Source organism: Taudactylus pleione, unplaced genomic scaffold, assembly GCF_031769625.1.
Source record: "Taudactylus pleione unplaced genomic scaffold, aTauple2 ptg000887l, whole genome shotgun sequence".
In the NCBI taxonomy this organism is placed as follows: domain Eukaryota; kingdom Metazoa; phylum Chordata; class Amphibia; order Anura; family Myobatrachidae; genus Taudactylus; species Taudactylus pleione.
Window position 1 is genome coordinate 1,169,792 of NW_028285288.1, and position 27,101 is coordinate 1,196,892.

The 27,101-nt window shown below is 48.6% G+C and overlaps 1 protein-coding gene across 1 annotated transcript in view; it reads left to right on the forward strand.

Annotated features, from left to right (window-relative positions):
• Nucleotides 1–23,884, forward strand: part of TRIM44 (TRIM family member 44) — a 93,811-nt gene extending 69,927 nt beyond the window's left edge. Inside the window, exons 6-7 of the mRNA XM_088459024.1 lie at nucleotides 15,178–15,295; nucleotides 21,393–23,884. Of these exons, the coding sequence (XP_088315150.1) occupies nucleotides 15,178–15,262 (85 nt within the window). The 3' untranslated portion in view covers nucleotides 15,263–15,295; nucleotides 21,393–23,884. The remainder of the gene's footprint in view (nucleotides 1–15,177; nucleotides 15,296–21,392) is intronic.
• The last annotated feature ends 3,217 nt before the right edge of the window (nucleotides 23,885–27,101 follow it).

The following is a 27,101-nucleotide window of genomic DNA, read 5'->3' on the forward strand; positions in this document are numbered from 1 at the left end:
ACAGTTGGGAGCTGATTGGCTGGGACCTTATCACTTTCTTATCACTTTTCACTCTGGGCTTGATTCAGACCCGGTCGCAAGCGATAAGCGCTCACAACCGGGTCGATGGTGGCCCAGAGAGCATGCGCATGATGGAGCCGGCTCCGTTGTGCGCATGCGCGAGACCCGGCTAGCTCCGGGTCTCGCAACAAAGGGGGCGAGCTGTCAATGTTGAGTGACAGCTCGCCCCCTTTGGTGGGCGGGAGAGCCGAAATCTCTCTAGGGCTTGCGGCCATGAGACCCTACCACAAGGGTCTCATCGCAAGGCCGATGGTCGCGATGGTCTTGACCATCGCGACCATCTACCTGGCCGCTTGCTATAGCGCCACAGCTATGCGAGCGGCCAGGAGGCCGCACAAAAAAATATTAAAAAACGCCCTGATTCAGAGCGAGCGCTCTTTCAGAGGGTCCGGCTCTGAATCAGGGCCTATGTCTCCTAACACAGCTTAGTAAATAGACCCCTGTATAATATAAAGACACAGCTTTTAAAGGGAATGTCCACTTTTATGAATAACACATAAATTACCCCGGGGTCAGCTTTCATACCTCCACGCTGTGCCTCAGGGCCGTAACTAGGGTAGCGCGTGCCTATAATGACAAAGTGAAGCGGCTGTACCCACTGACGCTTTTACGGCCTGTAACCTGGTCAGACACTAGAAGCCATTGTTTCCAGTGTTGCTGTACAGACGGGTGGGGGTACTGCTTGCTAATCGTTTCTCGGAATGCTCCATAGCACCGAACATTCATAGCCATCTAATCAGGATATAGTGGGGGTGACCTAGAGTACAAGGTATTGGTGGAGCGTATCTTGTGTATTTCGGCGCATGCTTCAGCACTGCGTACGCGCAATTACGGGCAGTGCAGAGACATACGCATTTCATTTGCACCACCACTTACGTCCAAGGAGTATCAAACCAAGCGTATACATGTTCTGCCAGATACGTACAGTTCTGTATACGGGCAATTATAAACATTGTTTTCTGTGAATGTAACGTGCGAGCATGTGAGCCCGATTTCCGCCCGACTCTGCCTCAGGCTCTAAATGTCACAACTTCTTTCTGTAAACATCTCAATGAATAGTTTATACTTTTACGTTAGATATAATAATGATCGAACATATATTTAGCATTTTTATGCTGCGCGCTACCTACTGTAAGCCCAGGAGATGGAAATCTAAGGTGACTCCTCCTAACCGATGTAACGTATGATAGAGGGTACATTATACCTTATAATACACCAGTGTTCCTAATGAACAGTGAAGTAATACAATTAAAACTGTCTGATTATGTCATTAGAACTCACCCTCTATAGAGATATTATTTACAGCCATTGATAATATATATTAACATCACCTGTGTATTATATTAATATAATATGACAAACCAAACAAGCTAAACCAACCAAGCATGGTGGCGTACAATCACAGGACACCCGCATCGTGGACTGTGTAAGACTCACGCCGTACAGTTACTGCCAATATGCAAATATAAGTGTTCTCTGTACTGTGTCAGTTCCTCTGACATGTTAATAGCAGGGTTAAAGCGTGACCGGCTGCATGTTTTACATGTAAATAAAATGTGATGATTTTTTTTTTTTTTCCTATGCTGTACAAATGTGTTAGGGATTAAAGTCTCTGAATTCTTTGAGATAAAAGGGAATAACCTGGAGAGGCTGAGACTGTCGTAGAATGTGGATGATGTGTATTTGTGTCCTGGGCACGCCTGATTCTAGCACGGTCTCATACGGTGAGGCGTTCGCAGCGAATGAGAGGACGCTCATGTTTCATCTCCCCCGTTAACAGTTCCCTATCATTTTCCCTCCCCATATCACAGCGTGAGCGAAAAGCATTGAATATAGCCCATCTGCTCCCGGTGATAAGATGGCGGGCAGCGTGGGAGCCAGGCCAGGACTCGCGCTGCAGGGCGGGCAGGGGAATTACTACATAATTCATTAACAGCATCTCTCTTATCCAAGTAGGGCACCAGAACTTCCCCGCTGCACTGCCCAAGCCTCGTGTTATCTCCCTGATGGATGGGAGGAAGGAACGATAATGAAAAATGCTAATGGTAGAATAACTCAGGCCTGCGCCGTATCTGTGTGTATACTTTAGCGGAATCAGCCACCAAGTGTCAGATGCAGAAAGGGGAAAAATCATTGTATTATTCTCTTCTGGATGCAAGTGTTTAGGTTCTGCCACCTAAAACCCTGCATTGCCGCATGCAATGTCAGGATGGTAACACAGGGCCTGATTCAGACCCACTCGTGAGCGCTGAGCGCTCGCAAACGGGTCGATGTTGCCCAAGTGTGCATGCGCACGACGGAGCCGGCTCCGTCGTGCGCATGCGCGAGATCCGAATAAAGACGGCCAAGCCGTCGTTATGGGTCTCGCACCAAAGGGGGCGTGCTGTCGATGGTGATTGACAGCACGCCCCCTTTGGTGGGTGTGCTGGGGGCGTGGCTGCCCAGACGGAGGCGTTCCCATGGGAACGCTTACCGTCTGGGGCCGGCCCCACTGACATCACTAGTGATGTCAGTGGGAGTGCTTTTGGCTCTGATAGAGCCAAAAGCACTCCAGGGCTTGCGGCAGCGAGACCCTACCGCAAGGGTCTCGTCGCAAGCCCGATGGTCTTGATCATTTTGGCCACTCGCTATAGCTGTGGGTGGTCACCCACAGCTATGCGAGCGGCCAGGAGGCCGCTCCAAAAAGGAGGGACAGCCCTGATTCAGAACGAGCGCTCTGTCAGAGCGTCCGGCTCTGAATCAGGACCAGGGTTCCCTAGAATGGGCATTAGGGACACGGTTGGGAGCAGGGTGTACAGAGGAAGTACCCGGTGGGCTCCACTGCCTGAGATCCACACCCCCTCCTCTATGGATCAGTAACTTGGATGGAGCAGGCTCATGGATGAACTTGGGGGCTTGGTTTGTTGCTATTGGAAGCTACATCAAGCTTAGCCCCCCTGTAAATCAACGTGGGTGGCCGCACCCCTTAAGCCTATGCCCCTACCCATTGGTCGGTAGGTTTCTGTAAACCCATTACACGGGACCAAAAACGCAGCCGTGAGATCCTGTGCAAATGTTATTAAACTGTGTTACATTTTGTCATTTTAAAGATTGTTTTAATAAAATTATATTTTAGGTTTTAAACCCAGCAATATATCAGCAGCTCTCATTATTCTTTCAATATTTCTTGTATTATACAGGAGACCATGCCCTGTTGGTGTAGAGGGAGCAGTTGCCTGCTGCTTAGCCAAATAGTAAATCTAATAATGTATACGGCATATGGCATAATATAATGTTCTATACTGTAGCACTCGCAAGACATATATATATATATTTATTTACATACAGTATGTGTTCTCCGCAGGTATTTTTCCTGGCCTACTTCTAAATCATCTCCTCCGCAGGATCCTAGAGGGTAGCTGGGAGGTGAGGGAGCGCGGCGACATGAATTCCAGCATGGCGGCCCCACCTCCGGCTATGCAGCGCAGTGATGGCCATAATGATGCGTTTCGTGAGAGAGCCCCTTTACGGGCCAGTTCCGTATCTATAATAGAATAGCTCTCTTTCTACTACATTGGAAGATCCCAAAGGGGAGGTCCAAGTGGCAGGTGCAGGGGGCGCGCGGACCTGGTTCACGCTACCAAGACCCTGCCCCTCGCCGCGTAATGCTGTAGATCGGCATGATGGCGTGATTGACGGCCAATTGCATCGTGTCGCCAACTTTCCTAGTGAAGTGGGCGGGATCCGTGAGACTAACCAGCTCTCCCAGGAGTTAGGGACGACTCCCCGAATTTCGGGAATCTCCCGAGCAGTGTGGGAGAGTTTGGAGGGATAGAGAAGTCTCAGCCTCAGGGACCTATTTACTAATAAGTGACCGTTTAGCTGGTGTTTTATCACTGCTTATTACACAGATAGAAAGCCTCCAATTGCCACTGTTTACCAATAACAAATCGCTGTGGCAGTTTAGTGATGCCCAGCTCCCTGGCGGTACTGGCTGGTAGCGGTAATAGGATTCACACCACCACTTCACCAGCCAGAGTTGCATTCCTATGCGCGTGCGTGCCCTGGCTTTGCCAATTTTACACATGTGCCAGATTTGGATTTGCTCGGGGAAACTTTCGCTGGCGAAACCCAGCAACTAGTTTCTCCCTGTAATATGTAGGTCTCCCTTTCATAAATAGGCCCATGGTTGTGTTTGCATTCAACTAAACAAGGAACTTCCCTAAAAATGTTCTCTCTACAACCCTCTGCGCTTGGAATCCTTTTGGAGAAAAGCGCTAAAAAAACATTTTTATTAATCTCCAATCAATAATCTCGCTGCACATAAAGAAATCTTGTTACCGTTCTCCATGATTAGCAAGAGGTCTCCTCAGTCCACCCAACTCATTCCTTTGTCGGGTGCAAACTTTTGCTCTGCCTGAAATGCCGCCATCTTGCTGTAGGTGCACCTGTGCAAATTAATACGCGCAAGGCCTTTTTCACTGGATCTGACCCGTTTCCTCGCCTTAAGGGACCCCCGAGGACAGGCGTGCATTACCCCCGAGGACGGGCGTGCAATTACCCCCCGAGGACAGGCGTGCAATTACCCCCCGAGGACAGGCGTGCAATTACCCCCCGAGGACAGACGTGCATTTACCCCCCGAGGACAGGCGTGCATTTACCCCCCGAGGACAGGCGTGCATTTACCCCCCGAGGACAGGCGTGCATTTACCCCCCAAGGACATGTGTGCAATTACCCCCGAGGACAGGCATGCATTACCCCCAAGGACAGGCGTGCAATTACCCCCGAGGACAGGCATGCATTACCCCCGAGGACAGGCGTGCAATTACCCCCCGAGGACAGGCGTGCAATTACCCCCCGATGACAGGCGTGCAATTACCCCCCGAGGACAGGCGCGCAATTACCCTCCCCGAGGACAGGCGTGCAATTACCCCCGAGGACAGGCGTGCAATTACCCCCGAGGACAGGCGTGCAATTACCCCCGAGGACAGGCATACAAGGCTTTGATTTAGACGCCTTGGACCTGTATACATAAAGATTCTAACCAAAAACAACAAAGAGAAACCCATTTACCCGATATTTTATCTTTGTATGAATACCCGGCACTAACAGATATATCAGAATATAACATAAATAAAAATAATTGCAGTATTCCATTAACACATTTTTATGAAAGAATTTTCTTTTCTTTTTTTTCCTGTTTTTATAGAAAGCCGGTAACTCTCATACTAATTATTGCTGTTTAGCAAGCTGGAAAGTAGGACAATTTTTCATTATTAATTATAATTTTATCTTGAAGCTTTATCCCCCAAAGTACATTTGTCACTTACTGATTGTCAGTGAGACGGAGCCATCACAAGCAGGAAATTAACCCTACACTGTCTGCTCATAGCTGGGCCCTCATGGGGTAACGGTCTGCTCATAGCTGGACCCACGCAGGGTAAAGGTCTGCTGATAGCTGGGCCCACTCGGGGTAACGGTTTGCTGATAGCTGGGCCCATGCAGGGTAACGGTCTGTTGATAGCTGGGCCCACGCAGGGTAATGGTCTGTTGATAGCTGGGCCCACGCAGGGTAACGGTCTGTTGATAGCTGGGCCCACGCAGGGTAACGGTCTGTTGATAGCTGGGCCCACGCAGGGTAAGGGTCTGTTGATAGCTGGGCCCACGCAGGGTAATGGTCTGTTGACAGCAGGGCCCACGCAGGGTAATGGTCTGTTGATAGGTGGGACCACTCAGGGTAATGGTCTGTTGATAGCTGGGCCCACTCAGGGTAACAGTCTGTTGATAGCTGGACCCACTCAGGGTAAAGGTCTGTTGATAGCTGGGCCCTCACAGGGTAACCCTGACCTTAGCTGAAGGACATACTGTATCACAGTAAAGTGCCCAGGCCTGGTATGGGCCTTCCGCCAATCATAGGAAAGACAGGCTTGGACCACCCCAATCACCATCCTCATAGTGTCTCATCTCTCAGCGGTTTCGGAGGCTTCGTTAGACACTCTTTAAGATTGGCTGGGGATGAGCTTAGCTGGGTTGTTGGAGATGAAGGCGAGGGAGGACGTTACAGCAGTGTTAGGATGCGCTCTCTCTCAGCCAGGCACACACAAGATTAATTAGTCTGTCAAAGAGAGACACAGCAGATGTTATGGTGGAAATTGTGCCTCTCAGATATTGAAATACGCAGACCAGACGCACAGAGCACATTTATTTTGGAGATTGTCTGTAATTGTGTCTGCGGCGTAACCCAGAGGTTCTCAAACTCGGTCCTCAAGGAACCCTAAAAGTCCAGGTTTTAAGGCTATCCATGGTTAAGCACAGATGTTACATCAAAAGGCTGAGGTACTAATTAAGGCACCTGTGCCTAAGCATGGTTATCCTTAAAACCTTGGCCGTTAGGGTGCCCTGAGGATCGATTTTGGGAACCTCTGGCATAACCTGTCAGAATGTAGACGCAAACTCCGCCAGCCTGAGAATGTTATTGGCGTTGCGTTCGCTGTGTCAGTCTCTGTACAGCATGGTTAGAAACGATTCAATTGCGCCAAAGTAGTTCTAAACAAGTGAGCGGTAAATAACAATACAGAATGGATATAGCCGGGAGAAAATATATATATACGTGACAATCTAATTCTGATAGGTATATAACCTTATTTATATCTCCCAGTGATCATTATTAATATGAGACATTCATGATTTTCAGTGCTGAAATAGGGCTGGCCTATGGGAAAATGGGTGTGGTCATGTATGAAAGAGGCGTGGCCTGGGTGGTGCAGCAATAGCCTAATTTGTCCTGATTGTGAACATTGGGAAAGTTGTAGCATTTAAAGTTATTACTTTGTATATACACAGGGGTAATATGGGTACATTTAGGGGCTGATTCGCACCCAGAGTGATAGTACTGTATTTGCCTGATGCAGAGGAAGCCTGATTTACTACCTTATATGCTAATGAGAGTTTCCTTAGGGTTAATGCGAGAATCCGTGCAGCTTCAGCGGTAAGCCGCTCCGCCACCGGTTTTTCCGTCCACAGCCAAAACAGTCATCATTAGTATCTTGTATGGAGTAATTTGAGTGGATTCAAACTGCACATACATAGAAAATGAGCGCACGTAATTGCGGGGTCCCAGAGTCGCGGGAACGCGTCACATCTGTTCACTTTGAAAAGTATTCCGGAACTTTGGTCCCCGCAGCTTATGCCCTCTGAAGATGGCGTAATCCGCTGTAGCCTATGGGCTACACATTGCAAGCAATACTATCCAGGAGAGGGTTCCACAAGAGCACTCCCCTGGCAATGGCCGCGGCGTATGTGTGGTCTGTAGACCGCGCATGCGCAGGTTCCCCGACACAGGAGTGAAGAGACGTCTGACACGGTGACTTCACTCCCAGCACTTCGCAGCGACGGGTTCCTTGTGCGGAGCCTCTGTCCCTGCAGGAGCTTTGTTACATCCCTGCGCTATGATCGCATCCTGCAATGCGATGATGGCAGCTAACGTTACGGGCAAATCGCATCGCAAATACGATCATTAATAAATGGGCCTCAGTGTACATGAAGGCAAAATATACTTTTTTGTTTTTGTTTTTTTTGTCATCAGTCGCTTATTGTTATAAAAGTCAAACACATTCCCGAACGTTTCCAGATGTGGGCATGTGCATGCTTCAGATGCAGTGGCGTAACTAGGGCAGGGCGAGCGGGGTTCATGCCCTGGGCGCCATTGGACGGTACCGGCTCGCCCGCCCTAGTTGACCGGAGTAGCGCCGACCGCAATGAGTGCGGTCAGCGCTACACATTTGCACAGAACCGGCGCTAGGCTTCCAGCGCCGGTCCTGTGCTGCACACCTGAGCCTGTTCCCTCCCCCCTGAGCGCTTGCCCAATAGCGCTAGGAGGCGGGCTCAGGCTGTGCATAACACACGCATCGCCGCCAGCTCTGGCGGTGATGTGTGTGTTAAACAGCACCAAATGAGAGTCAGATAGACTCTCATTGACTGCAGCACCCACTGCAAGAGCCGGACTAACGTCCGGCTCCTGCAGTGGGTAATGGGACTGACGTCATGACGTCTGTCTCATAATGCTGAGCGCGCCAGCCCGGGCAGACTGGCGGGCGGGAGCAGCATCGCGGACAGGAGCAGGAGCAGCGTGGAATCAGGTAAGTATATTTTTATATATATATATATATATATATTTTATTTTTTTTAACCTATCTGCACAACGGGGGAGGGGGGTGGCTACTACTGGGGGGACCTTTACTGGGGGAGATGTGGCTACTACTGGGGGCGCCATTGGGAGGACCTATACTGGGAGGGGCTACTCTACTGGGGGCTACTACTTGGGGGGGAACTACCACTGGGGGCATTCTAAAAGGGGCCTATTACTAGAGGCACTGCACTCGGGGGACCACTACTGGGGGCAATAATAGGAAGGGCCACTACAGGGACCACTGGATAGGGGGGGTCACTACTGGGAGCCTGCATCAGGGGGACCACTACTGGGGGCACTGCATGGGAGGGGGGGGGCTACTGCTGGGGGCACTATATAAGGGGCTTACTGCTAGGGGCACTGCGGGGACCACTACAGGGGGCACTAGATAGGGGTGATCACTACAGGGTGCCTGCATAAGGGGATCACTACTGGGAAAACTGCATGGGGGGACTACTGCTGGGGGCACTATATAAAGGGGCACTGCATTGTGGGGACTGCTACTGGGGGCACCATAAGGGGGAACACTACGTGGGGCACTGCATTTGGAGGGGCCACTACTGGGGCTACTGAGTAAGGGGAACTAATTGGGGGCTGTATAAGAGGGACCACTACTGGGGATACTGTATAAGGGGCACTACTATGGGCCTGCATGAGAGGGACCACAACTGCATACTTGGGGTACTGTATAAGGGGTACTACTGGGGTTAAGGTGCATATGGATAGGAATGTTCAGTTTGAAAATAAAGGGGTATGTCATGTTGACACGCCCCATTTTTAAGTGACCACGGCCATTTTTTGCCGGGCGGGGGTGGGCTCCCTTTTCAAATTTGCCCTGGGCTCCAAATACCCTAGTTACACCACTGTTCAGATGCCATGCTAAAGTGGCCAAACTGTGTGGTGAGAGATGTGCCTGTAGCAACCAGGGGTAGCGGGTCAGAGGGGCTAGGTAAGCTGGCTCAAGGTGGGTTACATGTTGGGCCTGAGGATCCTTATTGCTGCTGGCAGTGGAAGCAGCATGTTAGGGTGCACGTCACCATGATCTCTATATAGATAGTCGCACACATCTCTCACCCAACTGGCACCCACTTTGACTATACGCTGCAGCGTCTCCTTGCTATTCCTACTTTACAGTGGATTTGGAAAGGTCCACATAGGTTATGGCTGCAAAACACACAAAAACTATCCCCACCACAAAGAAGGAAGCGCAGATCTCCCCTTAACAGGGTGTGTGTGGGCCCCAATCATCACAGCGCAATCAGGCTTCAATGCTTCCTGTGCCGGAGTCAGTCCTGTCTGCCAGTAACCACACCGGCCTGTGTGACGTTTGTGCCTTCAGCCACGTATGCCACAAAGGTAACCCACAAACATAGGTCCCAAGCTGGTCATTTGATGAGTCCGCCGAAGAACCGGGCGACCGCAAGGTGCCAGGTTTGTGTGGATACGCTCATAATGCACACATTGGGCCCGATTCAAAGCCATGCGCTCGCAAGCGGCTCGATGTTAATGGCCTGCACATTCTCCGCGTCTGGCGTGCGCATGCGCGAGCCCCGCTTAGCGACTGAAGTTCAGTCGCTAAAAGGCTCGCAACAAGACGGGGTGGCTGTCGATGGTGAGTGACAGCCCGCCCCGTTTTGTAGGCGGGTAGGGGGGGTGGTTGAACAAACGCAGGCGTTCCCTTAGGAACGCCTGGCGTTTGTTGGGCGGCCCTACTGACATCACTACTGATGTCAGTAGTGGACTTCCTGCTCTGTTAGAGCAGGAAGTCCACTCGGCCTTGCGGCAGCTAGACCCTATCCCAGGGTCTCGTCGCAAGGCCGATGGTCGTGATTATCGCGACGGTCTCCTGGCCGCTAGCACAAGCAGTGAGTGGTCTCCCAACGAGCGGCCAACGGCTGCGCACAGACATACTCAGTGTATTCCTCTAAATAAACAGTTTCGTTATGAGACTAATTCACCTGGCTCTAGGGCAGCTTAAATACTCTGCCAAATGAACCTTTTTCCCTTCAAACGGTCTCAACTCATGTCTAGATTTCGAAAGATTTGGTGGGCCTATTTTAGAAGTCTGGCCTGGAGCCCTAATTCTGTCAGACCCCTTGTTAGTGGCCCCTGATATTCTGATCCATGTGGCTTTGGCGCTTTAAACTGTAATTCCCGTTTACCTCTAGCGCTGCAATCTGTATTATTGGTATTGGATTTGGAGATTGCGTCCTATTCTACGTTCCCTGTGACATCCACGTGGGTTTGTGTTTCCCCCTGTATGAGAACTTTCTATGTGTTCACAGGTGGTTAGGAGTTGGAGGAGGTAATTTCATTTGATTTAGGGGTGCTGGTATCCCATACATTATAATATATAGATGCACAGGAACCTGTGTGACTCTCAGGTTTATTATTCAGCTTTTTAGGCATCCATGTGAACCCAGTATGAGCTGGTCCTGGAGTTGCCAAGTCTGAGCAATGCTGGGAATTAAACAGTGACAGGACACCGATACGTCGGCGTATACAGCGCACCTTATCAGAGCCGCAATGGATGTGAGACCTCATTCATCATCCAGAAGGACACTGATAGGACGTGAATCCTAATTGAAAGTGTCTATGCACTTACAGCCACTTTTCCAAGAGCTGATAACAATAATGAAAGGATTAATTTATTCGTCGGCGCTGTGACCGAAAACAGCATGTCAGCGTCACACTGAGCCGCAGTCAAAGTCGCATTCCTTTTAATAATGTCCAATACTGGTACAATAGACCCTACCTACAGACCATGCTAAACTTTTATCATAGAAAGCCTTCCTTTTAGGTATCAGTCTGTAGCCACTATCCATTGTATCTGTCTCCTGTCACTCACTGTATCCCCATCACCGTTCTGTGCTAAACAAAGATGGAGACGGATTTATAATAGGAGAAAGTACAAGCGCAGTAAGAATGCTACAATGCGTCTTTATTCCATTTGCAAAGCAGAACGGTGACACTGGCTGCTTATTACTGTAATGGTTTAATGATGCAAAGTAAATAAAAAAAGATACAATATCACTTGCTCTTATCATAATTCGATATGTGGCGTTGGCGTTGAACAGTTCCATGTATTCCGCTAATTTGGTAATTCCCCATAGTTGGGTAGTCGGGGGTCTGCACATTTATTGGAAAACAGATTCTGCAGTTTTTCTTGTAGTCCAAGTGGAAAGAAAACCTCATCCCTGCAAACGTTCTAATTTCAATAATAACTCCACGCATTTCACCAATCTGTATTGCCCACATCTCAATTGTCCTCAGTAAAAACTCCCTGATGGTAGATATGTGGTCACTGGCACTTTTTCTCGAGAAAGACCAATAACTGAAGTTTTTTATGTAACACACAGTCAAGTACACAAATTGGGACATAATGTGCTGATGACATATTTCATCTGCGCGTTCCGCAGTGATGCCCACACTCATATAGGTATGCAGTATGTATATGTATGTACATATAATATATATTATGGTATGTAGTTCGGGAAGCCGGCGGACCTAATCCTGGCAGCCGGCTTCCCGGCTGTCATATCCTGACATACGCCGGGAGCACGATGCCCAGCATCCCGATCGAAGGGATGCCGGGCGCCGAGTGCGGATAGCCACGGGGGGGGGGTTAGGTTTAGGGTTCCCGGGGGGGACAGGGCTAGGCACTCCCCCGGGAGGTTAGGTTTAGGCTAGGGGAAGGGGGGGTTAGGGTTAGGCACCCCCGGGGGGAGGTTAGGGTTAAGTACCCCCCCAGGGGACTTAGGTTCAGGCAGCGGGGAAGGGGGGGTTAGGTTTAGGCACTTAGAGGGGGGATTAGGGTTAGGCACTGGGGGGGAAGGTTAGGGTTAGGCACCTCTAAGGGAGGGTTAGGGGGTAGAATCAGGTTAGCTAATAATTACATGAGGACGATTGGAATTTCCACTGCTGCCAGGACGCTGGTGTCGGGATTCCAACCGCCGGACATGCGTCCAGTGGTGAATCATACCGATTCCATATATATATATATATATTGTGATAGGATCACTGGTAAAGTGGTCAGTGATAGATACATTTGCCCTAGATTCCTGTCCTATGTGTTTAAAATCCCCAGGAGAAAGTCTGCAGTGTAGCAGGCTTGAGTTTCGGCTTTTTGAAAAGCCGGTTTGGGACCTGGGGGTTGTGGGTGAGAGGAGAGGGAGAGCTCCACCCACGGCCACTCCAGGTTTTGGTTCTCGCAGCCTGGTAACAGGCTTGTTAGGGTTCCCACCTGAGGGTGGCCAATATAAGCCTAGTGTGTTGAGGGCTGATTGTCTCACCTGGGAGAGCAGACAGGGAGTTTGCTCAGAGACACTTGGATGCCTAACTGTGAGTGTTGTGCTGTGCTTTTGTTGCTGGCGAGGGCATTAGGCCCTGCCAGGTTCTGGTAGTGAGGGAGTGCCCCGACAGGGCTAGGATTTATATTTATGTTTTCTTTATGTTTCTGACATTGTACAATAAAGACTGGCGCCGACCAGCTTGTACTTGCATCCAGACTGGTGTGCTGCTTCCCTGCTGCTGTGTGTGTGTGTAAGGAAGGAGTCCTCTACCCAGGAGAGGGACCCCCTAACCTAACTGTGTCACAATATATATATATATATATATATATATATAATATAGTGTATGGGCATTCTATACTGAGAACCTTGTATTTGTATGAAGGTTGTTCTACATTTGGTTACAGAAAATCCCTCCATCCGATACACTATTACTTTTGTGCGACCACTGCCTCTGTGACCCCTTACTCAATCCCGTGCGGTTGTGAGGCCCTGATTATTAGCTCACCTAAGGATCTATGAGCACTGTCCAATAATGTACAGCCACTGACCGTACGGACGTCATACTCCGCCAATCAGAACCCATATGTCAATTGCCTTGGTCCACTGATTCTTATTTAGATTGTTACATAGGGGGAGATGTATCAAATCTTCTAGAGAGGACAAATGGGGAAGTTACCCATAGCAACCTATTCGCATTGAGCTTTAATTTTCTACAATGACCTTGATAGATGATAGGCAGACGCTAATTGACTACTATGGGCAACTTCTCTACTTGCCCTGTACAGAAGGTTTGATACACCTCCCCCTATCTGACCAGCAGTGCACCTCACAAGCAGGGACTGTCCAGGATCCTGCTGCATTGATCAAACCTCCGGCCCCAGGGTAGCGACTGTCCGCAAAAGGGGCACCACTTAACGGCGCTGCGCATAAAATTATAGATAGATGGGTTTTTTGGCGGTGGTATCATCGGGCCTCCCCTGATTTGGCCATGTCCCCTTAATACCCAGCCCATTGTTTGTCTCAGTGGCCCTGCACAGGGTATCAATGTACGGAGTAAGTGAAGGGGGGTTATATAAATCCCAATGTTTTCCACAAGGAGACCTAAGGAATGCTGCCCTCATTGGCTATAATATCCTGGATAATGGCGGTCTGCAAACAAAATGTTTAACTATAATTATCAGTTACACCAAATTCAGGGGTCTAGTTACTAAGCAGTGTTAGGAGACAGATTGAAAAGTGATAAGAAAGTGATAAGGTGCCAGCCAATCAGCTGCCAACTGTCATTTTTCAAACACAGCCTGTGAGATGACAGTTGGGAGCTGATTGGCTGGCACCTTATCACTTTTCACTCTGTCTCCTAACACTGCTTAGTAAATAGACCCCTCAGTCATTTATCATTCTAATGTCCCTTTGTACTACAAATCATCAGCTTTTCTTTAGGAAAAAAATGCTCTCCTATTGTTTGTTTCAGTGTTAAAATAAAAATAGGCGCGGTCAAAGCCAGGCCGACTCTTTCTGTGCCCTCATCAGCCCTAAAACAGAGAATGTCAGCTGCGACCTACGGTGATTTTGGGCACCAGCCAAGCTTTCTTAGGCACCGACTCACTTTAATCCATATACTCCTAAATTGTGGTGTCCTTATTCTCTATAGCAAATTGTGCCTGCAGGCTCTCCTCCTGCCTGTAAGGAGCTGGTCCTGAATGAGGTAATGATGCTGGAGGACAGCGGCAAGGTAATTCATTAGAGAAGGTTATTGGGGGAATCACTTAATGGCAGATTGCAGCAGGGGGGCCTGGTCGATGAGGTCACCCAGTGCCGCTGCGTTTCCAGGGAAGTCACATTTCCCGAGCTGGAATGAGACAGAACAGCTTTAATTAAGAAGAGAAAACGCCTCCTGTGTGGGAAGCGATTACACAGGGTACTGGCCTGGTGCCATTCCACTGAGGAGGCACAAAACTAGATTTCCAGCAAAGTATTCTAAGCAGCTTCTCATTCATCACGTCAATGTCCGGCCTTCAGCGGCTTCGGATGGAGCTGGATTGTAAGCATGACCTGGTGTATATAACAGTTACTTATATAGAGGCAGCATATTCCATTGTGCTAATCCAGGGCCATAACTAGGGGTGTGCGACCATCAACACCCCGCGGCCCTTGCAGCAAGGACCACTACTGTGCCGGAGCATCGTTTAGGCACCCCGTAGAAGGGATGGCCATCAACCATCGATGATCCAAAATCATTGATGGTTTATGGTAGATGTCAAATACTTTTACCATCAATGGCAGAGATCCAATGGCTAATGGCATCGATGGATGAGTGGGAGACCAATTTTAGTAATGACGTCATAGCGTCAGTCGCTAAGAGGGTCGGCCGGGGCAGGGTGCATTTAAGCCCAGAGGCGGCTCTGCGCTTTACAATATGGAACAAGACAGTAATAAAAGGAAACTGTGGAATAACAGAGCGGTCAGAGGTGCGCTTACAATCTGTGGACCTAGACGGACAAACGCCAGACTGATTACTCCTGGCGATGATGTAATGGTATCGTCCCAGTGAGAGGTGTCACGTTGCTGTCCCCAGTGATAGAATGTTGTTGTTATACAATCACCATTGATTTTTCTATCCAGATCTTCTCCATAATGGAATTATGTTTTGTCTTCAGGGATGAAGGGTCCGCCTCCGACTCAGCCGATGGAAGCTCCGGCTCGCGGTTTCAAAGCCCGCCACCAGGGAACGGACCATGGTAAACACACGATTACACTATCACCGGGACTGAACAGGTACAGCACAGGGACCCTCTGTTATCTATAAAATATGTCTACTGAATAAAACACAATAAACACAAAGGATTGTGTTACACTAGGCCTGGACTACCCGTGGCTCGCCACATGCTGTGACACTACAAATCCCACAATACCCTGCCCAAAATCCGCTAGCAGTGCATGCTGGGGCTTGTAGTCTTACACCACCCGGAGACACAGTTCGTCTCTATGTTACACTAAAGGCAAATGCCCGGGGTTCCGTTATGGGGCATCATCAGGAATGTGTTTAAGCACAATTTTCTGTATTAACAATGCAGGGAGGGGTGTTGAAAGAGGGGGCATGTGGGCTGAGCAGAGGCACCTTCTATTTCAGGAACAGGATAAGCAGCATCGTCTGACATTACAGAGGGTTCTCAGGCTGTACACACAGGGCGTAAGGCCTCCAGTGACAATTTACAGGGAGTAATGCAATGAGGGATCATGTGACTGGATGTTATGAGGGGGTCACCTGACTTCTATAGGGGTTATTAGAGGTCATTTCTTCATAATCTGATATTCTCTGAAGGGCAATAAAAGAAGATTCCCACCTTAAAACTCCATGGGAAATGCTACATTAGAGTTACAGCCGCTGACACTGTAACGTAGCGTTTCGCATGCAGATACAGCGGCAGTCGCACGCAGAATATAGGCACGCCGCATATCATTGTAATCAGCAAAAGCTGCTTGTGCGTCCAATTTGCATCTCTGTGCGAATTCAACGCACTGGAATGTAGAAAGTCGCACAAAAAGACGCTCAAAGCTACCGAGTAACATCACTGCATGGCGCTACCAGAAGGGCTATTTAACGCGTAAGGAGGCTAGATGTATGCGGACACATCTGTGATGTGAGGAGGGTAACAAGAAGCAACAGACTGAGAGTTATATAGTGGGAGGAGCAGGGTCCCCCAGCAGCACAGAGTATATCAGGAGATGAGTGATGTGTTAGTGAGGACAGGGCTGCATGTGACAGGGGCAGTGACATGATGTGAGGAGGGGAATGGAGGCAGCAGGAAGCCACAGACTGAGAGTTATATAGTGGAAGGAGCAGGGTCCCCAGCAGCACAGAGTATATCAGGAGATGAGTGATGTGTTAGTGAGGACAGGGCTGCATGTGACAGGGGCAGTGACATGATGTGAGGAGGGGAATGGAGGCAGCAGGAAGCCACAGACTGAGAGTTATATAGTGTGAGGAGCAGGGTCCCCAGCAGCACAGAGTATATCAGGAGAAGAGTGATGTGTCAGTAAGGACAGGGCTGCATGTGACAGGGGCAGTGACATGATGTGAGGAGGAGAATGGAGGCAGCAGGAAGTCACAGGCTGAGAGTTATATAGTGGAAAGAGCAGGATCCCCAGCAGCACAGAGAATATCAGGAGATGAGTGATGTGTTAGTGAGGACAGGGCTGCATGTGACAGGGGCAGTGACATGATGTGAGGAGGGGAATGGAGGCAGCAGGAAGCCACAGACAGAGTTATATAGTGGAAAGAGCAGGGTCCCCCAGCAGCACAGAGTATATCAGGAGATGAGTGATGTGTTAGTGAGGACAGGGCTGCATGTGACAGGGGCAGTGACATGATGTTAGGAGGGGAATGGAGGCAGCAGGAAGCCACAGACTGATAGTTATATAGTGTGAGGAGCAGGGTCCCCAGCAGCACAGAGTATATCAGGAGAAGAGTGATGTGTCAGTGAGGACAGGGCTGCATGTGACAGGGGCAGTGACATGATGTGAGGAGGGGAATGGAGGCAGCAGGAAGCCACAGACTGAGAGTTATATAGTGGGAGGAGCAGGGTCCCCAGCAGCACAGAGTATATCAGGAGATGAGTGATGTGTCAGTGAGGACAGGGCTGCATGTGACAGGGGCAGTGACATGATGTGAGGAGGGGAATGGAGGCAGCAGGAAGTCACAGGCTGAGAGTTATATAGTGGAAAGAGCAGGGTCCCCCAGCAGCACAGAGTATATCAGGAGATGAGTGATGTGTTAGTGAGGACAGGGCTGCATGTGACAGGGGCAGTGACATGATGTTAGGAGGGGAATGGAGGCAGCAGGAAGCCACAGACTGATAGTTATATAGTGTGAGGAGCAGGGTCCCCAGCAGCACAGAGTATATCAGGAGAAGAGTGATGTGTCAGTGAGGACAGGGCTGCATGTGACAGGGGCAGTGACATGATGTGAGGAGGGGAATGGAGGCAGCAGGAAGCCACAGACTGAGAGTTATATAGTGGGAGGAGCAGGGTCCCCAGCAGCACAGAGTATATCAGGAGATGAGTGATGTGTCAGTGAGGACAGGGCTGCATGTGACAGGGGCAGTGACATGATGTGAGGAGGGGAATGGAGGCAGCAGGAAGTCACAGGCTGAGAGTTATATAGTGGAAAGAGCAGGATCCCCAGCAGCACAGAGAATATCAGGAGATGAGTGATGTGTTAGTGAGGACAGGGCTGCATGTGACAGGGGCAGTGACATGATGTGAGGAGGGGAATGGAGGCAGCAGGAAGCCACAGACTGAGAGTTATATAGTGGAAAGAGCAGGGTCCCCAAGCAGCACAGAGTATATCAGGAGATGAGTGATGTGTTAGTGAGGACAGGGCTGCATGTGACAGGGGCAGTGACATGATGTGAGGAGGGGAATGGAGGCAGCAGGAAGCCACAGACTGAGAGTTATATAGTGGGAGGAGCAGGGTCCCCAGCAGCACAGAGTATATCAGGAGATGAGTGATGTGTTAGTGAGGACAGGGCTGCATGTGACAGGGGCAGTGACATGATGTGAGGAGGGGAATGGAGCAGCAGGAAGCCACAGACTGAAAGTTATATAGTGGGAGGAGCAGGGTCCCCAGCATCACAGAGTATATCAGGAGATGAGTGATGTGTCAGTGAGGGCACAGCTGCATGTGACAGGGCAGTGGCATGATGTGAGGAGGGGAACTGGGGTAGCAGAAAGCCACAGACAACGGGCTCTTTTTTACTAAGCCTTGGATGTAGATAAAGTGAACAGAGAGAAATTACCACCCAATCCGCTGCTAACTACCATGTCACAGGCTGTGTTTGAAATATGACAGGAGCTGGTTGGCTGGTACTTTATCTCTATCCAAGGCTTAGTATATAGACCCCTGAGAGTTATATAGTGAGAGGAGCCCCCAGCAGCACAGAGTTATGAAATGAGGCTCCTGTGGCAATGATGCACCTGTATGTGAAGGTCATATATACGACTTGTTACAGTACATAGTGTATGTTCAATAATAAAATAAACTGTAATGTAAATGACTATGCATAGAAGGAGCACACCGTACATATTTATCCAATCTGCCGATATGTCCTAATGAAATGAGCACAATGGAGGCATTATGATGACGTGATTCTCTGAATTGCCTCAATGTAGTCGCTGCCCCTCTGTGTGATGACGCCATTGTCAGCATTCTGCAGCTGGGGGAGGGGCCATGATGACGTGATTTGCATTGCCCCGCCTTCAGCTCCAGCTACTTACAGTACATCTCTTTCCCCAGACCTCCCAGAGGGGTGATGGAAAGCTTTGGTAAGGATGGCCCGGTCATACAGGGGATGGGGGAGGGGACACAGGTGATTTGGGGGCTGCGCTGCCACATTCCTGTCATAGGGGGACATTTGAAAACTCTCATCACAATTTTTATAAATGTGAAACGTTTTTATTGCATTATTATTATTATTATTATTATTATTATTATTATTATTAAGCACCTTCACTCACAGTATTTTGTCCCGTGGGCCTAATTCAGCGGTGGACGCAAATCGCGTATCTGCTTCGTCTTTGTACGCAGCGGATCTGAGACGTTATGCAAATTTTGGCTTTTGTATAGAGACGACCCCTTACGGATACTCCGATCCGCCACCTGAGTAGGAAGATGTAGCATCGGATGAACAGCGGTCGCACCATCGGACCTCTGAGCAACCCTAGGCTGGCTCAGAATGTCCGTCGCAGGTTATATGCTGGGGCCAGAACCACTGTATAAGAACACATAGTCGCTGTCTGCGACACCCTAGAAAACGGGCACGACCTATGTTTGTCTCCACACCCCCCACTAAATCCCCCACGGCCACTGTCTTCATTCTCTCTGCCTCCTCATGCGCAGTATGACCGCTGCGGCAGGACCATCGCGTCACATGCGCAGTGTGACTCAGGCGCATTCGCAGTATAGAAAACAGTGGCCACTGGAACTCCGTCCACCTCTGAATTAGGACCAATGTCCCTAGTCTTCACATTACATTGCAAATATTGTTCATTATTAACTGACATGGGGAACAGAAAGTCCTTTATCCAGGAGGTAACCGTCAGTGTCTTTATGTGACATCGTTGCTGCCTTCCCTTGGATTACTTATTGGTATTCTGCGAAGTTTGAATCGTTATGTAACTATGTTTTATTCATCATTCCTGCATTTTGTGGTGGGTCCCCTGTTATTTTCTCGTCTATAGCCGCAGCACTGCACATTGATGGCATTTATAATGGTATGTTTGTGTGGGGTATTGATTTTATGTCGCTCCCTGTGGGGATTGTTTGATACAATAACTTTTACTACGTGTTCCACATTATATCCCCGGTTCCACTGCTGTAATTATTAAGCTTAAGCTTTTGTTCTCTCCCTTCTTTCTTCCTGTCTCTCTTCCTGTCTCTCTCTCTGTCTTCCTGTCTCTCCATGTCTGTATCCCCCTCTCCCTGTCTCTCTCTTCCTGTCGCTCTGTCGTTCTTCCATTGCCTCTCTTTTTCTCTCTTGTTTTCTCTCTTTTTTTACTCTCTCTTCTCTTTTTTTTCCTCTTTTTTCTTTTTCTCTTTTTTTCTTTTTTTCTCTTTTTTTCTTTTTCTTTTTCTTTTTTTTTCTCTTTTTTTTACTCTCTTTTTTTGTCCTTTTTTTTTCTCTTTTTGTTCTCTTTTTTTTTTTAATTCTCTTTTTTTTTCTCTTTTTTTTTCTCCCTTTTTCTCTCTCTTTTTTTTCTCTCTCTTTTTTTCTTCCCATCCTTTCTCCAATTAGACCAACTAGTTGCCAAGGTCAAGGGATTAGATGGCATCACAGACCTAATCTGACCTCACAGGCAGAAACAGAAATAATTATAGGGCTGTAATGCACAGGGTCTCAATTAGAATTAGGAATAAATCTAGGCCAGGTTGTAGATTGCATTTTTGGGGGAAGGGGGTTGTTAATTTAAACATTTGGGCTTATTTGGAGTTGGAAGGGGAGTCACACTCTCTCACCTGTAAATTCTGCTCCATCCCAGGGAAGGCAGCACATCCCTACATGCAGAAAGGGTTGTCCAGGCACAAGTTTGCACCCTGTAGTTGGATTTGGTCCTATTCCAAATATGATATTGTCCCAAATATACAACCATTTAAAGCCATGATATGCATTGGCAGCCTGATAGGCCTCAGGGGCCGCATTCATGCCCCCCATACCTTTAAAGGGCTGCTATTACCCTAAATTAAAATGAGACACCTATCTGTGAGAACATATCCGTGATAACGCAGGAGGGGGGCGGAAGCAGCAGGTAAAGGGTCGGAGGGCCACATGTATTTGTGATGCGGGGTATTTGCACTTCCAGCTCATGCTGTCCTATGGCGCATACGTCCCAACCATACTGATATTGGCGGGACATTGTCCTGATCTGCCTGGCGGTTGGGACATGGGTCCTATTCACACTGCTTTTCGGCATTAGGCATGTTACCAGAATCATGACCACACCCCATCTGAGATGTAAACACACCCACTCCATAAAGTTAACCGCACCCCCTGTCCTGGTTCTCACATTCACACTGTTGGGAGCTATGTATAGCGTCTTACTGTAAAAATGACCCCCGTGCTGCCATGGATCTGATCATTATCTCCATCTCTGTAAAATGCATGTGGCTATACCCTATGATTAGACTTTTCAGATGTCTGACCCTGTCGCTAGACATACATACAGTGACCGGCTGGGTGCGCGGCGCAGTTAAATCCTTGGCTACAGACAGCCATTGGGAGCCATCCAGGTCAGGGTGGAGGGGATTATTCTGTCTGACTGTGTGAGCTCTGGTGGATAATGGTCTAACAGCAACTCATTACATTTTTCTTTCCAGCTGACGATGGAGTCCGGAGTCCCATCCTCCATAATGTGCTGATAGAAGAGGCAGCAAGACCTTCATAACAGGACTCTTAATGACCGTATAGCATCTCACATCGAAGGTCTGCTCCGGGCGGCTTTAGAGTATCTTGGAACAATGTGTTTTTACCATGGGTTACACGACCGTCATCCAAGGGCTGTTAGTAATCACCCGGAGCCTGGACATTCTGCGCATTGTAGTCTACTTCTGGTTCTCTTTTTTTTTTCCTAAGTGAAAGGAGAACTTTAATAAAATAAATAAATAAATAGTAACAGGACATGGGACCCTATACAATACATAGGACAATGCTTTAGTGGGGCATGACCTGATAATTGCCTCTCAGCAACACTGTAGCGTTGCATGATTTAGTCTCCCCGCTATTCATATTACATGTGATATACATGCATATCATATCATCTTATAGGACATGAGGCCCAGGCCAGACCCCCTCACCATGACCCTTCCCAATTGGTTCAAAACCCTCCGCTCCCAAACTATGATGACGCAGCTGCCTGGGCTGAATGAATGAACTGATACAGAAAAGTTTTAGGCAACTACAATAGTGGGGGGTGGAGCCAGTTTGGAAGGGGTCATGTCGGATGGTCTGTGGGGTAATTTATTACCAACCTTTGAATGTGTTGGTGCACTGTAAACCGCTATGAAATGCGGCAACACCTGGATTTTATGTTTGATCCGAAAATGTTAAAAAAAAAATGAACCCGTTGTATCAGGAGATGGCAGGACAGTACTGTAATTCTATTGTACAATTGTTTTCTTTTTTTTAATTTTATTGTTTTATACTATTGCAAGATGAAAGTAATGTTTTCTCTTTATTCAATCGGAGCTATTTTTATAAGTCGATTTCCTACGTATATATATTTATGCTGATGTATGTAATTAGCACTCTGTATTCTTACTTACGTGTGGTGCTTCTGCGTCTGTTAGTTTTTCTGCTCCTTAGTGGTTACGTTACCCTGGGTTGAAGAAGACGGTAATATAGATAGGAGTAATCACTCCTGGGTCTGCAGCTTACATAGTATCACACCTTTAATCAAAGCGCGGAGAGACGCTGACAGATGGCTCTTGTAAAGCATGGCTGGTAGACTGGGGCTTGTCCCCTGTTTGTCATTCTTCATAAAATAAGTAAGTGTGAAATTCTAATGGGAACACACGGTACAGAGACCCTTCTTGGGAATTGAGACATAACAGATACTTGGAAAAGATTTCTCCTTGGAAAAAAGTAGAAATATATTAATTTAAATTACAAAAAATTAAAACGGCTGACTGCAAACTTAGGGCCTGATTCAGAGCCGAACGCAATTAGCGCTCGCTCGTCCAGAAAATAGGGGTGGCTATTCAAATGAACCGTTCGCTGTTTGCGGTCTGTTCACGCCTCTAGGTCTGAACGAGCGAACAAAACTTGCTGACGTTTTTTGGGAAACTACGTCCCCTGGCCGCTCGCATCCTACGTCATGTCCGCTATTTATTAGATTAATCGAGTACATCGACCAGCGTATGAACTGCTCGCTATTCTTGTGGTTGGTTTTTGCTACCACAATTTTGCGAGCAGTTCTGGCTAATAAATAACCCAGTGACGTGGTCAATGACGCTGCTGTTTTAATTATGCACACCCATAAAACGCCCGTTTTGACCTTTAAACACGCCTGCGGTTGGATCTCCACTCCCCGTTTTCAAGCACCTTCCCCTGTTACCACCCACAAACGCCTCATTCTGTCACTCAAATTATCAGGCATTCGCTATTTTGCGAGCACATGAATTTCGGCCGCACATGACTGGTTCGCGCATGCGTTTTACAGAATGTGGATACCAGCGCTACCGTATGCCTACTAGTGTTCTCGGAAGCAGCTGGACACAGAGTTGTCCAGACTCGAAAAGGGAGATAATAAGTTAAATAGTAGTATCCAGCGCTAACCTGCTCTAATGGTGTGTGGGAACGTTTTATGTCCAGTGGTGTAATAACGATCCGTACGCATGCGCAGTTGGGCAAACATCGCTCGGAGCGAACGAGCGGCCGCTTACGAGTGGCTCTGAATCAGGCCCTTAGATCATACCAGTTGCCAACAGTCAGAGCATGGGGCAGCTGGCTCCATAAGGACTTGTGATATTCTTAAACCACTTATTTGTCTCAATGTGTCGCTGGTTAAAGAAGAAACTGACACTATGTGTTATTACAGATACGGGAAGTATCGGTTAAGCCTGCAAAATGACTACACCCAAATATTTTGGGGTTTAACCAATAGCCAATAAAATGCCGTCTATCTGTTCTTTAGGGGATGTAGTTATAATGCCCACGCGCGGGAAGCCGTCTGATGGAATCCCGGCGTCGGAATCCCGACATAGCACTTAAGATAGGCGTCGAAATCCCGATGCCTATCTTTATTCCAACGACGGAATCCCAACAGATGGCTTCCTGAACAAATGTAAGCGGTGACAGGGTTAGCATTAGCCGTGGGGGGGGGTGGGGGAGGGTTAGGTTTAGGCACCCCCAGGGGGACTTAGGGTTAGGCACCCCCGAGGGGGGGGGTTAGGGTTAGGCACCCCCCTGAAAGGGGTTAAGTTTAGGGTGCGGGCGGGGGGGTTAGGTCTAAGCACCCCCGGGGGGACTTAGGTTTAGGCACCACCCTGGCAGTGTCAGGGTTAAGTACCTCTAAGGGAGGGTTAGGTTTAGGGTGCGGGCAGGGGGGTTAGGTTTAGGCACCCCCAGGGGGACTTAGGGTTAGGCACCACCCTGGGAGTGTCAGGGTTAGGTACCTCTAAGGGAGGGTTAGGTTTAGGGTGCGGGCAGGGGGGTTAGGTTTAGGCACCCCCGGGGGGACTTAGGGTTAGGCACCACCCCGGGAGTGTCAGGGTTAGGTACCTCTTAGGGAGGGTTAGGTTTAGGGTGCGGGCAGGGGGCTTAGGTTTAGGCACCCCCCGGGGGGACTTAGGGTTAGGCACCACCCTGGGAGTGTCAGGGTTAGGTACCTCTAAGGGAGGGTTAGGTTTAGGGTGCGGGCAGGGGGGGTTAGGTTTAGTCACCACCCCGGGAGTGTTAGGGTTAGCGGGGGAGAGGGGTAGGGATAATGTACTTCCCTTGTCCGTCGGGATTCTGACCGTTCGGTCTTCCGGCGTCGGCATTTCACGCGGCGGTTATGCAGCCGCCGGGATCCAGTAACCTCATTATACCAGAGACTAGTGAATTGTTTTAGTCTGCTTTGTCATAAACATCAGTTCAGCACAGAAAAAGCCTGTGCCACAGTACAGCGCATAATCCACAACTGCACTTTACGTAAAAATCGTCTCGTTACCGCATAGCTGAATCGTTTGCAATAATAAAATGATCAGTTGAATAAAGCATTGTATTTCCTGCATCATCGTTTATTTATAAAGTGTCACAGAACGCTGACAGCTGATATAATGAATCGTACAAAAACAAGTCTTACATGGAAATGAGACCTGTACACGGCTGCGAGAGAAGGTGCCGTCATGAGACAGGGGACAGAACGGGCCACGCTTACAGGGCAAAGCTGAGACATTAGGAACTAGCGGGGCGAGGTGGTAGCTTGTAGTAACAAGGGGGCTAGTATTAGGTGGGGGCAGGGTACTCTGTAGTGAAGAGATGGGTTTTGGGCTAGTGCTTGAAAGATTGAGGTTTGGCGAAGAGTCTGCTTAGGTGGGATAAAGAGTTCTATAAATTGGGAGCATGACGGGAGGTCTTGGACGCGGGAGTGAGAGGCTGTAATCGGAGGGGAAACAAAGGCACAAGCAGATCTAAATGGCCTAGAAAGAGTGGAGTGAGGAGAGGGACAGTTACTTGATTTGGATTCTGAAAGTCATTGGTCCATGGGCCTGATTCAGAGCCGCTCGTAAGCGGCCGCTCGTTCACTCTGAGCGATGTTCGCACAACTGCGCATGCGTATGGGTCGTAATGCGCATGTGTAAACCAGTCGTTGCGATCGGAAGGTGTGCTCGCAAAACAGCGAGGGGCTGCTAATTTGATTGACAGAATGTACCATTTGTGGGTAGTAACAGGGGAAGGTGCTTGAAAACGGGGGAGTGGAGATCCGAACGCAGGCGTGCCTAACGGTCAAAAGGGCGTTTAATGGGTGTGCATAATTAGTAAAGGAGCGTTAGCGACCACGTCACTTGGTTGTCTTTTAGCCTGAACGGCTCGCAGTGATAGCGGTAAGAAAAACCTACCACAAGCACTGCGAGCAGTTCAGATGCCTTTCGATGTTCCCGATTAATCTAATAAATACCGGAGATGACGTGTGATGCGAACGGCAAAGGGGCGGCTTTACAAAATAGCGAGCGCATTTTTCGTTCGCTCGCTCAGACATAGAGGCGTCAACAAACATTGTGATTGGATGCGTAGAGTAAAGCTGAGGGTGGAATGAAGCAGACCCCAAGGCGTGGGGCACTGACTGGGCACAGGGGGTGCTGGCTGCAGTGAGAGAGACTCGACTGACACTGGAAGGAAGTGATGAGCTTAGTTTAGGACATTCTGAGCTTCAGAACCTCCACATGAAGATGGCGGAGATAGAATTGGACATGTGGGATTAACGTAAAGGAGGAGAGAGATTTAGGTATATGAGGGCTCATTTATCAAAGTGTATTTGAGGTAAAATACCCAACATTTGGGGGTTTACCTTAAATACTAAGTATCCCCCGTATGTATGAAGGCGGGACTGCAGCAGTTATCTATGGGGGATGCGATGCTGCCAAATTTACCAATATACAGAATGCGACGCATCCCAAATATTGGCCCCCGCAGCTAATGTCTTCTGAAGATGGCGTTAGCTGCTGTAGCCTATGGGCTACACGGCGCACTATTAGCTGGCGGAGGGATCTGCCGGAACCCTCCCCGACTATGGCCCGTATTCAATTTGAAGCAAAAAGCCGTTTTTCGCGCGTTTTTGGCGAAAACTTTTCGCTGATGACATCATTTTCGCCTGTTTTGATTTTACTCCATATTCAATTTGGAAGACTTTCCGCCTAGGCGGAGAGTCAATGCAATGTAATAGGCGGAAAAGTTTCGCCTATGAATGGGAGGCGGAAAAAAGTGCAGAATTGGGGTTTTGGGTTGCAACGTTGCCGGACCCCCCTGCAGCCTTCAGACAGTCCCCCAAAGGTAAACTGCATCAAATTAGAAAAAAAAAAAATTAAGGACACCCCAAAAAATCACTTTGAATTCGGGGGCGAAAAAAAAAAGTTGGGGGACTAAGTTAAAAACTAGCGAACCTGACTCTGGGGAGTCCCCAAGTATGCCCCAGGTGTTTTTTTTGTTGCAGGTGCTTGCGGCAGGTGGGTTTTTCACAACTTTTTTTACTTCACATTAGCAACATAAATATGATACCCCCCATTTTCAAGTACCCCAAATTTGATTGGAATACTTATTTTGTCCCAAAAAAAATGCTAAATACTATTCTTCACCACTTTGAGCCAGTTTAAAAAACCCAAATACCTTCAGCAGGACTATTCGGGGGTACCCATAGTGATCCCCCATGTCAGTGCATCTTTTGGGGGTGTCAGGCTGATTTCCCCAAATCTGACAGTACTTTCCGCCTGTTTCAGTTTCGCCGGGTGCCGTTTTCGCGTACTTTCAAATTGAATACGGGGATATGCGGGGACACGCGCGATACTCTTTCGCCTACAAAACACGCGAAAAGTCCGGGAGGCGAAAAA